The following is a 16612-nucleotide window of genomic DNA, read 5'->3' as shown; positions in this document are numbered from 1 at the left end:
ATGAGTATTTCTGAGTGGGAGGACAATACACCTGCAGCAAACAAAGGACCTTTCACTTTCACATGCAAAACATTATGCAAACAAAAATGAACTAGTTTTCCCAAGACCCAGATGAAGACAGATAATGTTGATCTCATTTAGTAACATCACACAGGAGGGGGGAGAGCTGAAGGCTCTGCATCAAGTTTAGTTTTCAACTCAGGGTTCTGCAGTTCCCAACTGTACGTTAATTACTCTGTAAATAGGCGAGTTTATTATTTAAGTAGGGAGTTTTGTCATCACAGCACCTACAAAACAAGTCAGAAGCCAGCCAGCCACGTGAATCGCTACGCAAACCTCTAACCGCGAAACCTCACATCACATGTCACAATACATCACATGTCAAGATTAGTATCAGTTCTCTGCTAAGGTTCGGGGGAAGCGAGCACAAGAGGTAAGCTCTAAGCTTTGCCAGCAGCTGGTGGAAAACAGGAAAACATTACAGCCGCTAAGAAGCGCCCAGAGCTCTATAAAACCTCACAAGCCATTAGGCTTCCCCCTCCCTCCTGTTTCAAAGCAAGCAGGGCATCTCTTCTGGCTGGATGGGGACAGCCTGGGCTCAGCCCGGTGCTGCCCTGCTAAGGCAGGCTTCCCTTGGCAAGCAGGGACACCCCATGCGGGATGGGAAAGGCAGCCAAGCCCACCTGCTCCCATCCCCAGCTGCTCTTGGTGTCTGCCTCGCCCCAGGGGCAGCAGAAGCTGATGCTGCCTCATTTGGAGCGAGGATGAAGACTACCTAAATCATGCTTTTTGCTGTCTTTCAACTCAGAGGCCAGCAAATGTCTATGTGCTTCCAGTCAAGCGTGGCAACAAGAGAAAAGGAAAAAAAAAAAGAAAAAGAAAAAAAAAAAAGCTGGCTGCAGCCAGTTGCAGGCAGGCTAATGATATCTGCCTTGCTAATCATAGGGTCTTCCCTTACTTTCAGGTCTTCAACCTATGAAGAAGATCAATTAGGTGAATGACTAGAATTAAGTAGACATGTACGAACAGTCATGATCAGGCAAAAGCAGTAATCCTGGTTAAAGAGGGCTAGTGAGAGCAGAAGAATCTACCACTCTCCCACTGTCATGCTACTTGAGATAGAATACACTTAGATATAGACTTAAATCGCAGTTCTACCAAACTCAGAGGGACAGCTAAAGATCCAGGGAATATTAACCAGCTGCCTCAAAATCTTAAGGTAGAGCCTATAAGTAAGAATCAAAGTACAAGTATCTACTAAGCAGATATCAAAATGACACAGTGCTGCTAGTTTCAAACACCACAAAGCTGATCTACATGTCCACAGCTGGCCAACAAGAAATTACAAACAAGCAGCAGAAGATAGGTCTTAACATTAATTTCATTATTTTCTTTTTGATTGTAGGACCTCTCTCTCTCTCGTATCTGAATAGCACGCTTTCCTTCCATCGGTAGCAAGGTGGATTGCAGATGAGTAATTAAAATATTTTTTTTCCATCAAAGACAAGTTCTCTCTCAGGCTTCATATTTATTCTAGATATTTGCTTCTCCAGACTGCCTACTTGACTGATTTTCTTTTTAAATTTGAGAAAGGTAAGCAACGAATCCTCCGGTACCAGAATGATCAGCACTGCATAACATCTTGAAGGGAACTGACAATCTAATGCGAAGCCAAGAGGTGCTTACCATGTCTTCAGTATGAGTAGTGGCATCACTGTACTTGCAACATGTTATTTGGCACATCTATGCGCATGTTTATATATGTAAAAGTTCTATACGGATACACATATAAATGTAACACTGAATCACAACACATTTCAGCAACTAAATTATCAACTTTCATGCAAGAATATCAACTGGGACAAAATCTGTTGTAACTTCAGTACATATACAATTGGTAACACATCACGGGAGCATCCTATCCCTTAAGACACATGAGAATTTCATCATAGATTACAAAATGGTCAGAATTTCAGACAAAAATTGGACTAAAATTGCTCCATATCTCCCCTCACCCCCCCAAAAAACAAAGGCTTATTAATAACCGAAAAATTTTGGTGCAGTAACTAATACAAAACAAGATTAAACACAAAGAAAAAAAGCGATGCTTTGTTTGCTTTACTCTCCCTTTCCTTCTGTAAGGAGAGAAGTGTCATAAGGAAAGCTTTCTGAAGAAAACATACAAAAATCAATTGCTTCTCCTGGGCAAGCAACTGCTAAGTGACTATCTTGAAATTTAAGGCTACTAGCTGTCTACTGTGCGCTATTTAAGTACAAAAAAGTGATTTAATAAACAGCAAGACATTTAAGCATTTTGGTCCAAAATCTGAAGAGCACACTTAAGATTGGTCCTGTTGCTGACATGATTCCAAAAGGAAAGAGATATTAGTTTGCCCCTTGACAATACTCGGAAAAACAACCAAACAAAAAGCCATCAGCAGATAGCTTGTTTTCCTTTCTTCTCTAGGCTTTTGTTCCTCTGGTACCTTGAGCAATCCAACAACGGATACATTCCTAATGGATGAGATATACAAAACTTAAGAGAGCTCACCGCATTGCGTGCGCATTAACGATCATAACGATAAAAACCATAATGGAGTATTGTACTAAGAGCCACGGCTGGCAAAATAATACGATGGGAAATTGTAGCGTCTATGCCTTATCAGCAGAGGAGTGGCAGGCTGCTCTATTCAATCCATGCCCAGCTCTGCCAGGGAGCAAGAGGAAACAGTGTCCCCATTCTATCTTTCTGAATAGCAATCTTATGTTATTGTATAAGTGTCGGGAAGAGACAATCCTTCATGAGATCTTTACCATGGCGCTTCTAGTTATAAAGGAGTGAAGACTTTCAGACAGAAATGTTATAGGGTGGAGAAATCTGCATGTTGATCTAAATTCTGCCTACATACCAGTAGCACTGCACATGAAAGATCTCTCTGTAATACACACACTGCCTCAGCTTGCTAGGATTTAGACAGAAGGGCTACAGCTAGGAGCAAGAGCTGCAGCAGAAATAGTTTTCACGCTTGTAACGGACATCCTTTTTTCTTTTTTTTGCTCATATCACCGCAGAGGCCATCAGTTACCCCAGATCATTTATGTAAAAGCAAGAAGCCAGAATAAAATTATATATTGGTCCATCAAAAAGAAAACAGAGATGGTAAAATATTTCTCCAAGTGTACTTGCACTTCACAGAATTACAGAACCCTAGGGCTGGAAGGGACCTCTGGAGATCATCTAGTCCAACCCCTCTGCCAGAGCAGGGTCACCTAGAGCAGGTTGCACAGGAACGCGTCCAGGTGGGTTTTGAATGTCTCCAGAGATGGAGACTCCACCACCTCTCTGGGCAGCCTGTTAGCTGGTGGAGCACACTTATCTTAGTATAATGTACTGAATCTACTGTATGTAGACACCATCCAAGTCTTGAGTCAAAAGGATATCTTTTTTTCACATTGTTTTTCAATAACTTTAATTTGGCCATTTACAAAAGATAGTTCATATTGAGGACTGCAACGATGATTTCCAGAAACACCAAGTTTCTGGAAATCATCACTGGAGGAACACTAGTGGAGGAATCAGCGCACAGCTGTCACACTCTTCCTAAGCATTGCCAATGGGCTGAACAGTCTTGCCTGACTCATTACGGGAGTACTTCCTTAGGCAAGTTTATTAACCTGAAGGCTGTCCACGAGGTAGAGATGGAGGCCTTGGGTTTCAGTCGTGCTGAATTCTTGGACTGACACGTATTTTTAGCTATTGACCCTTGCAACTACTGGCATTGATTCTTATTTCCTCCTCCACCGCCATCAATTAAAGCAAGGGTAATATTATTTTCCTATTATTTCACAGGAAAACTTTAGTGTAAATAACGTTTTCAGGGCACTCAAATGTCACCATAGTGAAGCTCATACAAATGGCAGACGAGAGGCAGATAAGGTACACTGGTTTGCCTGAACAGGACAACATGCATGAACTACTCAAGACCATCAAATACAAGTGGTAAAAATGGACTGAGGGTTCCAGCTGAACAGAGTTCTACACAAGAATCCAATGTTACCACAGTAAGTTTACTTACGCCAGGCCCTAAGAACAGGCTATCGGCAAAGATTACATCTTTATTATCTACAACAGGTTATATCTTTTGAAACAGCAGTAAGAGTCAATAACTATACTCTACCAAGAAGAAATGGAAAATCAGTGATGGCAGCAAATGTCAGAAGGAACAAGGTGGAGAGGAAGAAAGATATCTGGCAACACAGCCTTTCTGCTGCCGCTTAAGTGTTACCGAAAAAAATGAAATTAAAATATTGCCTGCATCCAGGCAACAGGGAGAGACACAGAAAACTCAGCTGTAAATACTAGAACTATCCATTGTGCAATAGAAAACAGTTTTCATGAAGCCTATTATTCTGTTTTTCATGAAGCCTATTATTTTATATATTTTGCATGCTTGAGCAAACACTCTTTTCTAACTGCGTAACGAAGCAATACTTATTTTTTAATTGGACAGGCACAGTGTTTGCAACAGACTGTATCTGTTTACCTGCCTGTGTACTCACTTTCTCTTTTTCCACAGAACATGAATGTTAAAGTTGGTTGCAACAACTTGACGTCTTTAGAATATTACACATATTAGAAACCGAGCTGTTTACATTGCTTTTTTTTGCCGTTTTCAGTAAGCAACAAGAAGGAGCTGTCTGTTCTGTTGGCAAGCCCCTGTATCTTCTTAATAACAAGAAAAAAAGTTCTATTATGCACCAGTACAGGTTGGGGGCTGACCTGCTGGAGAGCAGCTCGGTGGAAAGAGACCTGGGAGTCCTGGTGGACAACAGGATGACCATGAGTCAGCAATGTGCTGTCGTGGCCAAGAAGGCCAATGGCATCCTGGGGTGCATCAAGAAGAGTGTGGCCAGCAGGTGGAGGGAGGTCATCCTCCCCCTCTACTCTGCCTTGGTGAGGCCGCACCTGGAGTACTGTGTCCAGTTCTGGGCTCCCCGGTTCAAGAAGGACAGGGAACTGCTGGAGAGGGTGCAGCAAAGGGCTACCAAGATGATTAGGGGACTGGAACACCTCTCTTATGAAGAAAGGCTGAGGGATTTGGGTCTCTTCAGTCTGGAAAAAAGACGGCTGAGGGGGGATCTTATCAACACTTATAAATACTTAAAGGGTGGGTGTCGGGAGGATGGGGCCAGGCTCTTTTCAGCGGTGCCCGGGGACAGGACAAGAGGTAATGGGCACAAACTTGAGCATAGGAAGTTCCACCTAAATATGAGGAGGAACTTCTTTACCCTGAGGGTGGCAGAACACTGGAACAGGCTGCCCAGAGAGGTGGTGGAGTGTCCGTCTCTGGAGACATTCAAAACCCACCTGGACGCGTTCCTGTGTAACCTGCTCTGCTCTGCTCTGGCAGAGGGGTTGGACTAGATGATCTCCAGAGGTCCCTTCCAACCCTATGATTCTATGATTATTTAAAAAAAATGGTAATATTTCCAAGAAGAAAAAGAAAATACAGAAAAAAGATTACTTAAAATAATCCTTGCTCTTCAACATAAAAAAAAAAAAAATCCCCAAAAACTAACTTTGTTGAAAAGGACTTTAAAATTAAAAATCACCCTATCCCATGTCTGAACCTGTAATTTCTCAGGAGTTTATGACATGGTGTTAAAGTCTTTAAGCATCATGTATCCTAGAAATTATATTCTTACTGATTTTACAGTAACTTTTCTGCTGCTGAGCCATCGTTACAAGGTTCTTGGTGTACCCACACCCATTGCAAAATTAAAGGCTCTAACATTTTCATTCCCAAACATCGTTAGGGATGGAAAACTACTACTACTACTGTTCTTTCTCTATTCATAAGCTGGCAATACCCATTTACTGTGATGATGATCTTTGCTACATACTACACTTACCTTCACCAATCAGCGTTTTGTACTTAACTTTCAAGATTCTTGTTATTCCAGGCATGCATTTATACAAGCATGGTAATGAAAACCTGTTATGTGATTGTAATTATGATACAGTGAAAACAGAATCTATAATATTTAAATACTTTTCTAGTTCCAAGTGTGTGCATGGCTCTGTTCCAGAAAGACTTGGGGCTAAAGTTAAAAAAAAAAACAAAATTAAAAAAAAGAACAACCAACCAAAAAAAACCCCAAATCCAAGCCACTGATAGATAAAAGGGAAAACGTGAATAATCTTGCTTAGGAGGTAACAGTATACAGCCGTATACGGAAGTGCTGAATAAAATTATTTTTAAACAGGAAAAGAGGGAAGTTTACTTGCTAGCACTTGTAGTAAGTATGCAGCAGTATTTATTTCCACTGCAGCATCGATACTTCAGGGTAAAACCGACTCAGCAGAAACTCACATGATTTCTGCAGTTAAAACTGCGCATTGCTTTTTTTATACCTAATAAAAAAAGCAAACTCACCAGGGTACAGAAGATGCATTGGCATTGTGCTATTGTTGTCATCTGCTCCACAGGATATTCACCAAGGCAGAGCTTGCAGGACACTAACGGGTCGAGTACCAAGTCCCAGGTAGGCCGATATCTTGCTGTAGTCATTGCAGAGCAGTCTGGAAAACAGCACAAAAGTAAAGATACTCCATCACTTCCTTGTATTGGTAGTCAGTTTCTCGTTTCTGCTACTGAAAACATCATTGTCAGCTGCTGCCTGTTAGCTATTTGGAAAAAAAAAAAATACAAGCAGCAATGGGTAATTTGACAGCATCAGCATTTGCAGCAGGCTACGCATCCCCTGCCTGATAAAACATGCATATAACAAGCAGAGGAAAAAACCCAACGACACGTAATACACCGACAAAATAGGAGAGCAAGCAGGAAATATCCTTAGGTCACAGACTTCTCTCCGACATTATACATGCAAAAATCTCATTCCCAATTCCTGCCATTTCCACCACTAATTACAAGCTTTCTTTCACCAACATTGATTGACCGTCACGCAAAATACATTCCTTAACCCCCACAACTGCAGGTACCCAGGTGAGACTCACGAGGTCTCTTTCATGAGCCAAGCATCTATTATGCCGCTTTTCCAGCCTGATGATATTGCAACTCAAACAGAGCCAGGTAGTTTTGTTCCCAAGAGCATGACAGATCCATCAGTTTGCTAAGTTAATTTTAGAAAGAATGGCGAATATTCTGAGTATCCTCAGGGTTTCTGAGCCCACATTTTTCTCTAACACTTGCTATACGCCAAGAGCACAAATTTGTTGCAGCAACAACCAACTAGGGGAAATAAAACCACAAAAAATGAGCTATAAGAGGAGGCTATAATACCTATATATCAGCCTCAAGACAGCAATAGGATAGAACCACGCAGAGCATCTTTATCCTAGGCTTCAGGGCCCAGATGGAGAGTTGTCAAATGACTAACCAGAAAGAAAATAATCTCACACATAACAAATGTATTCCCACAAAGAGGAAAGCTAATTTACAAGTTACACGCATGGGGAAAAAAGCAAAACAAAAAACCACACGCTCCCCCAAACATCTAGACTATCTTATGTAGTATACCTGACCTTAACACCATATTTACTAGTATTGTTTTGTCACTGTGACGGTGATGACCTTCCAAGCGTGGGAAATTCACATCCCAAGGCTGTATCTCACCTCCCTCCTTCCCCAAATGAGCTGGTTCCTTACCTTTCCCACATCAGCAGTTATGCTACTCCAACCATGATCACAGGGGGTTTTTTTTGTTTGTTATTTTTGCTTTTCCATTGGCACTTGCAGGAACTGCTTATATCTAAATCGTATCATCTCGGAACTTCCCAAGTCTTCAAGAACTACAATAAATTTCTTTTATGCTTCTTACACTAGGTTGAGGCAGATGTGCAAGTAAAATATGTTTTTTGCCCCCAAACAAATCACATGGAGAGTTCAAAGAAGTGTTTGTGAAGTCTGAGTCTTTGATATTCAATTAATTATGGACATGACTCCACCAAGGTCTCTAAATTCTCTGAAACAAAGTGAAGTTAGCTCTCCATTCAACCTAACTCATTAGAAGATGCCCTTAAAATGTACACAAAGGACACCAAAAGAGCAGAGACTAACCATACTTATTTCTAACGCAGCCATCAGGGAGGAGAAGGGGAGAGAAGAAAGATTAAACCCCACCAGTTCCAGGGACGCTCTGGTCACTTATTCCAAAAGCCCACACACAAACTCCACACTGTTTCAGAGGAAAGAGATGAAATAGTCCTGCAGCGCGGCACACGAATAATGGCTCCACGTCACAAAAACAGGACTTGTGCTGCGCAGTCTGAGACTAACATGAGAGTTTTGAGGCTGTTAGACTGCTTCTTTACTATCAATTGCCACAACTTTTTCATTTAACACAAAATGCCAGCAAAAACAATTTTCTTCCAAACTTTGGTTTACCTGACATTTGCAGATAAGACTCCGAAGTATGTGAGAGGCAGTGATCAAACACACCTGAAATAACTCTGTTTGCCATTAGTTTGAGTGTCCTATGTCTGTCCTGCCCAGTTTATTGCACATCTGTTGCTTATGGCAGCAAATAGATGAAACTAGCAGATGAACAACAAGGAGGAATAAATTTAAGGATGCACCTGGATGCATCAGGTAGACAAAAATCCTAGCAAACTGTATGGCAAAGATGTAAAATCTGACACAATTCACACTAAAAACTCGCCAAATATATTGATACAATTCAATCCAGACAAAAAAGAAATTTATATAAATTCAGCGTGGGTCAGTAAATGATGAAAATATTAACTTTTCAGCGCCAAGGCTTACACTGCTTCCCTGCTCCCCTAGGACTTTCACCAGAGGTTTACTGGTATCATTGTGGTAATCTCTCTTTTGCGGCACAGCTATACTGCAGATACACCTCACTGGGAAATTCTTCTCCCCTTTGCCTTCTCCTCCAAAGCAAAAGTGAATCAAAGTGAAACTTCTTCAAAGCTGGCATCCAGGAGGCCAGCAGAAATCAGCTGCCCAATACAGGTGGCACGTAATCTATGGCGAGCTCAGCCATGGTGGTAACAGAAAGCAGAACCTGAATGCGGCTTCAAGATGGCAGCAGAGCCATTCCTGCTCACCCTCCCTGCCAAACACCTTCTGCTGAGACAGTAACATGCGCAGCAGAGGCTGATTGCCTCCATTCATAGGGATGTGTTAAAAAAAGAATGAAATGCTTAATTGACGCCTAAAGGCTTCTATCCCATGCTGCCAAAGAAAACAAGTTCCAAGTCACCAAATCAGTCTTCTGTTTATTTTTGGTATGCCACTTTTTCCAAATAGAATCGTAGAATGGTTTGGGTTGGAACGGACCTTAAAGATCATCTAGTTCCAGCCCCCTGCCATGGGCAGGGACACCTCCCACTAGACGAGGCTGCTCAAAGCCCCATCCAGCCTGGCCTTGAACACCTCCAGGGATGGGGCATCCACAGCTTCTCTGGGCAACAATAGAATACAAATACAGGATAGTGTTATATCACTTTATACCTATCACTTTAGCCTACTGCAGCATTACATGCACACAGAATCATTACAACCTCAATTACTCACTAAATCTATGCTAAAAGAGTCTTTAGTTTTAATAATCAAAACTTACACTCACTTGCAAGGGAATAAGTATCTGTTGTCGCTGGTGGCATTAAAGCAAGGATCAAGAAAGCAAGGATCAAGAAATCTACCACCTAGCCTTGGAAAACACACACAGAAAGCTACCCAGCAGAGATGTTCCACTGGGATGCGGTATCCCTGTAAGGGAACACAGGGAATGAAGCTTTCCAAAGCACAAACTAGATCTCGCTTCACGATCACCTGGCACACTGTCGAAACTAAATAATGAGCTCCTGTGTTTACATCATGGTGCTTAAGAAACCTTAAAAAAAACAACCCCAAACCAAACTCACAAGAGAGCAACAGAGAAAAAAACAACTACCTTCTGTCAATGAGATTAAGACTCCTACTGTTCCATAGCTGTGGTGGTCTCTTATGGCTTCAGATTGTATTCTTACGCGTTCTAGTGATGTGCAATGCTTCAGGGAGAATGTAAAGTAACAGCAAGAAGAAAGAGAAAGCAACTGAAAGGAGCTCTAGAGGAACAAAACACTGAAAAACAGGCACTGGCGTTCCCCCGTGCTGAAGACCACCACTTAGAGCACCAGCCGGTAGAAAATTCTGCCTCACGATTTGTCTATCTGCTAGGAGGCCCCAGGAAATACAGCTAGTAAAGGTACAGACCTACAGTCCAATCCACCTGCTCAACAGATCTTACCCCAATACATACTCAATTCATTAGAGATTTAGTGCTGATTACCAAGCTCGGTATGAACATCAGCACTTCACAGGCCCCGATAACCAGTGTGCCACATCAGACTTGTGAGACACAGACAACAAGAAGAGCAGTTGGTCAACAGTTCAGACTCCAAAGTCTACTGTAGCCACACTCTGTCTCATTTATGTATTTTTTGCAGACTGTGGTCTGCAAAATATCTGGTAGTATTGAATTTGTAAGAAACATGGCAATACAGCCCGCCATTTTCTAGGACAGCGTCCCAAAGCAGGCTGGGCGTAGGAAACATAGGAAATAGCTTTACTAATAGTTTGTTCAGAGCATAAATAACCAGCAACCTGACTAATGATTATTTAATTCTGCAACCATGTGCATGTCCACACAAAAGAGGAACCACTGCATAAGGAGACGGAAGAGACTGAAGTCTTGTTGCTGTAACAACATGTTAATATATTTAAAACGTGACTGTTGTGTGTTCTGGGAGATGGGTACAGAGGGGAAAGGAATCTTTCATTATTTCTGCACAACAATTAATGAATTACGCAAATACAAACTGCATTTCTGAACAGTAATCCCTCAGTTTTTGGTCCACCTACACAGACTACATTTTCAAGTGAGAACAAATGGCTGACTTGATCTCTGGTAAGTCAAGAATAGAACAATTCTTTCTTTCCAGGCTTCAAAAAGTTGCAGAAAACAGTGAAACAGAAACACTGTGAAAAATTCTGTGGAAAAACTCTGTGAAAGCAGGAAATAATGCAACTTTCTTCCATACAAGTCATTCAAGAAATCATAAAACTGATTTTTCTTCTTGCACTGTAGTCAAACATTTCATGGCACTGTACAGCCAAGCTGCAGTTGCATCAAGTTAACACTTCACGGATACATGACCAGCTATGTAAGGAAAAAAAGCTACTAGAAAAAACGGCTGAATAAAATAGTCATACACATCATGCTTCAACTGGTGGGTTTTTTTCACCAAGCAAGACTCAAAATAGAGCTTTCAGCAGAATCTAAATTTCAGTTTTAGATCAGGGATGGGTTTAATTGCTAAATTAAGGCCTTCAGTCCCCTCTCTGACCAAACAGCTAGTTAATCAGGTACACTTGAATCATCTGCCTTAAGGAGTTATCTTAATCTGAATTTACTGACTTGATGGAAAACAGCTCTTTTAGAAGTCAAAGGAAGGGGTTTAATTGGGATTTAAAATTGGTTCTCATTCCTGTTGTCCCTCTTTGTCAAAGTAACTCTAGTTAAAGTAATCCAGGCTGCTAGATGAAATCAAACACATCTGCTACAGTACAGTTTTAGTTTTGTGTATATTTGTTTATATAAATAAATATATGTATGTGTGTATATATATTATCCAGGTTACATGTCTTCCAACAGGAAGTCAAACACATCTGTCACTGTACAATTTAATATATAAAGTATGTTTATATGTTACATTTATACATCTAATATTTATAAATATATAAAAATATAAATTATAAAATTTTCTCCAGATTTTTTACTTAAATGGAAAAAAGGCACATTTCTGAAGCGGAGTCATCTGCAGAAAGGCTATTACACTGCACTCTGGAACTGGCACTGCCTGCCACACCTATTAAGTGATTATTTTGACTCACCTAAATAACTCTGAGCCTTCCTACATAGCCACAGCTGTAGCTCACTGCACATGATCCAATAGCTATCTCCAAGACCCCCAAGTGAGCAGGGACTAGTTTCCACGACCAAGGTTGATGGCTGAGGGTACTCGGTGACAGTCCTGCAACTTGAGATTATTTGTTACACCTCTGTCACAGTTTGAACTTGATGCCTTTTTTTTTCCTCCATTCCTAGGCTCTTCCAAGGATCCTCATAATGACTATATGGCTAGGGAAACATGAAAGATGCCCGCATGACATATTTGACCAGCTAGCAACTATTTTTTGTTGGTGTTGCCAGGTTTTATTATGCAACAGTACTACAGACTGATAAGGCCTTTTTTAAAGTCCCTCTATAAAACTAATTAATGAATAGATTCACCCTCCAGGTAGATGTAATGGTTGTAAAAGTTGGCAGGCAGACTTGGTATCTCTCACTTATCAATCCCAGTTAGCTACTGGCATCAATCACCACATTAACTGTCTCTGAGTCTTCATCCTCACAGAACTGCTTGGGAGGTAAAGCAGAATAATTCTCTCTGGCAGACGTCAGGGAAACCAACACAGAGAAGACTGGATTTACAAAGATGTTTAGGTGGTTAGAGATGGCTTGCTTTCAGAGGTTTGGTGCCTTCCTTCGGTTCTTAAATCCTGCCAAGCGCACACCCAACTCTTAAGGCTCGCTCATAAATCCAATCCACGATTGACTACACAAGTCCAGCAGATACCAGCTGTCCTTTAAATTCCAGACAACTCCAACTGGTAAAGCCACGTTCTGTCTTCCAGCAGTGTAACAGGCTGTTGTTTTCAGGGATTACTGTTTTCAACACAGAAGAAATTTCAGCTTGTACAGAATACTGCAGAAAGTCACGTCAACACACAGCCTACCATGAACTCTTCAGACCTGCCTTTAAATCCTTACACTGGCTAACCATCAACTCCAAGCTCACCATCTCTGTTCTTATCTTCAAGCTATTCCAGGGCCTGAGCCCAGACGAGATAAAACATCATATAAAAGCTCAGAACACTGTCAGCAACTTTAATATCCTTGCCAACACAGCACGTGGAAACAAGCTCTCCTTGAGTTGAAAGAATTATTCCAGGGACTATGGTCTACCCCACGAAAAGCCAAGCAGCAGCAACCTGAAATAAACTGGGTGTGGATGTTATTCAGACCCTGTAGGCAGGGGTGTTTTACCTTCCTGACTGACAAAAAACACACATTTAGGGCATATGGTGTAAGGGAGAACTTTGTTGAGTGGGGCTGATGGTTGGGCTCGATGATACCAAGGGTCTTTTCCAACCTAAATGATTCTATGATTCTATATTTAAAATATACATAAATAATCTAATATATATGAACATGTATATAAAATTTAAAAATATATACATGTATAAAGATTACATTCAAACATTCCAATGACCAAAAAAAAAAAAAAAGAGAGAAAGAACAGCTGGTTTCTCACCAAAAAAGGGTACTGAACAATAGCATCAAGAGTAAAAAAAGTTACTGGACCGCTTCTGGGACAAGTCACTGTTAGGGGACATTAAAAAAAAAAAATTCTTTGCTAAGTACGTGGCTAACAATTTTTCTTGTTTCTTTCCCCGAGGAATTTAATTAGAGTATCATATAAGGCCAAAAAAACCCAGAAAATTTAAACAGCTTGGTTTGATTACAGCACAGACCATGAAAGATTTTAAATATTAGAAAAGTAATGGACAGCTTCTAGATCTATGGATGTATATGACCATGCTGCCTACCAAACACACGGTGGGCAGAAAGGAAAAGATATGATGGAGACAAACCTAGAAAAACCACAAATTTTTAAAGCTCCAACTTCTAAAGACTACTATAAATAGACAAACCACAAGCTCAGCTTCTGTCCATGCAGAAGTACCTCACAGGGCAAGATCCCTTCATGTATCCCCAAAAATACAGCCACTGAATAATGTGACAGAGCCAAAGACTTTTCTGACCTTGCATTTTCCTGTGTTTGTCACCAGCTCTGGTGCCACTGTGGCTTCTCGAGGCACTGCCAAGCAGCAGCAACCTGAAATAAACTGGGTGTGGATGTTATTCAGACCCTGTAGGCAGGGGTGTAAACATTTCAAAGGAAAAAAAAAAAAATCATTTCACTCCATGTGAAAGAAACTGTGGTCAGGCAGAAGGGAAAGTACTGGAAGATTCAAAGGTACGGAGAAAAAAAAATAACCAAAACAAACCACTCCGTTATTTAATACAAAGAAAAAAGGGGTGAAGAGGAAGACAGAGAACACAAGACAGATGGGAGAAATGAGAAGAACATAGGGGAAAATAGGGTCCTGCACCAGTATAGGTTAGGGGTTGACCTGCTGGAAAGCAGCTCTGCAGAGAGGGACCTGGGAGTCCTGGTGTGTCCACCACAAGTTGACCAGGAGCCAGCAATGTGCCCTTGTGGCCAAGGTGACCAATGGTATCCTGGGGCGTGTTAAAAAGAGCATGGACAGCAGGTCGACAGAGGTCATCTTCCCCCTCTACTCTGCCTTGGTGAGGCCACATCTGGAGTACTGTGCCCAGTTCTGGGCTCCCCAGTTCAAGAAAGACAAGGAACTACTAGAGAGAGTCCAGCAGAGGCTACAAAGATGATCAAGGGACTGAAGCATCTCTCCTATGAGGAAGGGCTGAGAGACCTGGGTCTGTTTAGCCTGGAGAAGAGAAGACTGAGAGGGGATCTCATGAATACTTATAAATACCTAAAGGGCGGGTGTCAGTGAGGATGGGGCCAGACTCTTTTCAGTGGTGCCCTGTGACAGACAAGGGGCAACAGGCACAAACTAGAACACAGGAAATTCCATCTCAACATGAGGAAAAACTTCTTTGCTTTGAGGGTGACAGAGCACTGGAACAGGCTGCCCAGAGAGGCGGTGGAGTCTCCTTCTCTGGAGACATTCAAAACCCGCCTGGATGCGTTCCTGTCTAACCTGCTCTAGGTGAACCTGCTTTGGCAGGGGGGTTGATTGGACTAGACGATCTCCGAAGGTCCCTTCCAACCCCTACCATTCTGTGATTCTGTGAAAAAAATCTTCCTCGCTGTCCCAGAAGTATATTTTGTTGTACAGAGTACAACTACTGAAGTGGATTCCACCGCATTATGCCCCAAACATTCAAGATCCCCAAAAGATGACATGAACAAAAGGACAGAGATGCGGTAACATTAAGAAACGTTGCCCAGAATTCATGTATCTAATTGGTGTTTGCTATCCAAGAGATTATATGAGCCCTGGAGTAGCAGAGCACCTCAAGCGAGAGCTGGGAAGCCCTTGCACCATCCCATTTCCCAGCAGTAGCGTCCCAGACCCTCAGCTCATCTCAGAATACTCTCAGCAGCCAGAGAGAAGGCCTCAAGATAATTTGAAACATCTAGGCCAAGATGATATATGCATTTTAAAAGCATCCTCCTCCATGCTGAGCAGCAACATTCCACCCTGCATCATACTGGAGAAAAGCCTAGATACTGTAAGCACAGGTGTATCACCTGGCATGAACACCAACGCATTTTGGTCTGGAGAGAATGAGCCTGCCCATCTCATTTGCTTGGTTTAAGAGTCATGAACCCATCAGATCCTCATTAAAAACTCCCATAAACTTTTAACACAATGAACCACTGCCTTTGAATACTAGGTCAAAGACCAAGGTACCATCTATGAATTACTGTGGCAAACACTAAGCCCATGCAAAAGTGTGGAAGACCACGGGTTAAATCATTAACAGTTGAAATGTTTATGGTCTGTAATTGTCTTAGAGACAGGAAAATCAGATGCGCCCAGAATCTAGGAAATAAGAAAGATTTTCTCCAGGTGAAGAGCGACCCTTTACACTCCAGTGTTCCTCTTCTCCCCAAGTTCCAACAAAACAGAAACAAGACTACACGACCGAAATAGTAGTGAGACTGAGATTAAGCACAGATTAGAACATTTTACTGCCATCATGACCAAAGGAACAAGAGTTCAGGGAAAAAAAAAAACAACAAACCTTCCCTCTCCACTGACAGTTGAATACAACAAAGTCAGTGTAATCTTTCTTGAAAGGAGCCGTCAGATGAATAACCATTTCAGCAGATGCCAGCAACAACCAGGAGACTTTCAGAGTGAAAGAGCAACATCCTGTTGACTTGGGTCTTTTTGGTTATCAGAAGACAAAATCAGAAACAGTCCAACTTATTTTCTAGACTGAATGTTTTCACATTTTGCTTCTACTGGAAGAAAGATGATGGTTACAACGTTTACAGATTTACAGACTGTTCTGCACCTTGTAGCCACCACCTTTGTAAACAAGAGTTAATGCTCAAAACCATGGGTACACCAAGGGCTGCACAGCTAGCATTCATCAGCCAAGAAAGGCAGCTCAGAACGCAGATAAATTCTACTCCAAATTAACATGGCTAAGAAGATACTTTCATGTTTTCCAGCTATGAGCTGCCATTTTAGTCATGGGCTGTAGGTGCCTGCCTTAGAGCGTGCTGACTATTTTGGCACTTCTGCTGGCCATACCAACTACAGCTCTACTACTGGCTACAGGTAACCCAGTAGCCACCTGCATTTAAAATACCTTAAAACTTAGGCTGATTTCCACCCATATGCCTTGACCTCTTGCTGGTTTTAACTCTCCCACAAGGAGCCCGGGGTGAACT

The 16612-nt window shown here is 41.7% G+C and overlaps 1 protein-coding gene across 7 annotated transcripts in view; it reads right to left on the bottom strand.

Moving 5' to 3' along the window:
• RNF144A (ring finger protein 144A) overlaps positions 1-16612 on the bottom strand; it is a 70879-nt gene that overhangs the window by 22207 nt on the left and 32060 nt on the right. For all 7 annotated transcript variants that reach the window (XM_074581783.1, XM_074581781.1, XM_074581780.1 and 4 more), the window contains one exon: positions 6438-6583. In XM_074581783.1, coding sequence (XP_074437884.1) covers positions 6438-6572 — 135 coding nt within the window. In that variant the 5' untranslated portion in view covers positions 6573-6583. The remainder of the gene's footprint in view (positions 1-6437; positions 6584-16612) is intronic.

The sequence above is a fragment of the Larus michahellis genome, chromosome 3, assembly GCF_964199755.1.
Source record: "Larus michahellis chromosome 3, bLarMic1.1, whole genome shotgun sequence".
NCBI lineage: Eukaryota > Metazoa > Chordata > Aves > Charadriiformes > Laridae > Larus > Larus michahellis.
This window is presented reverse-complemented; position numbering and strand designations above follow the sequence as displayed.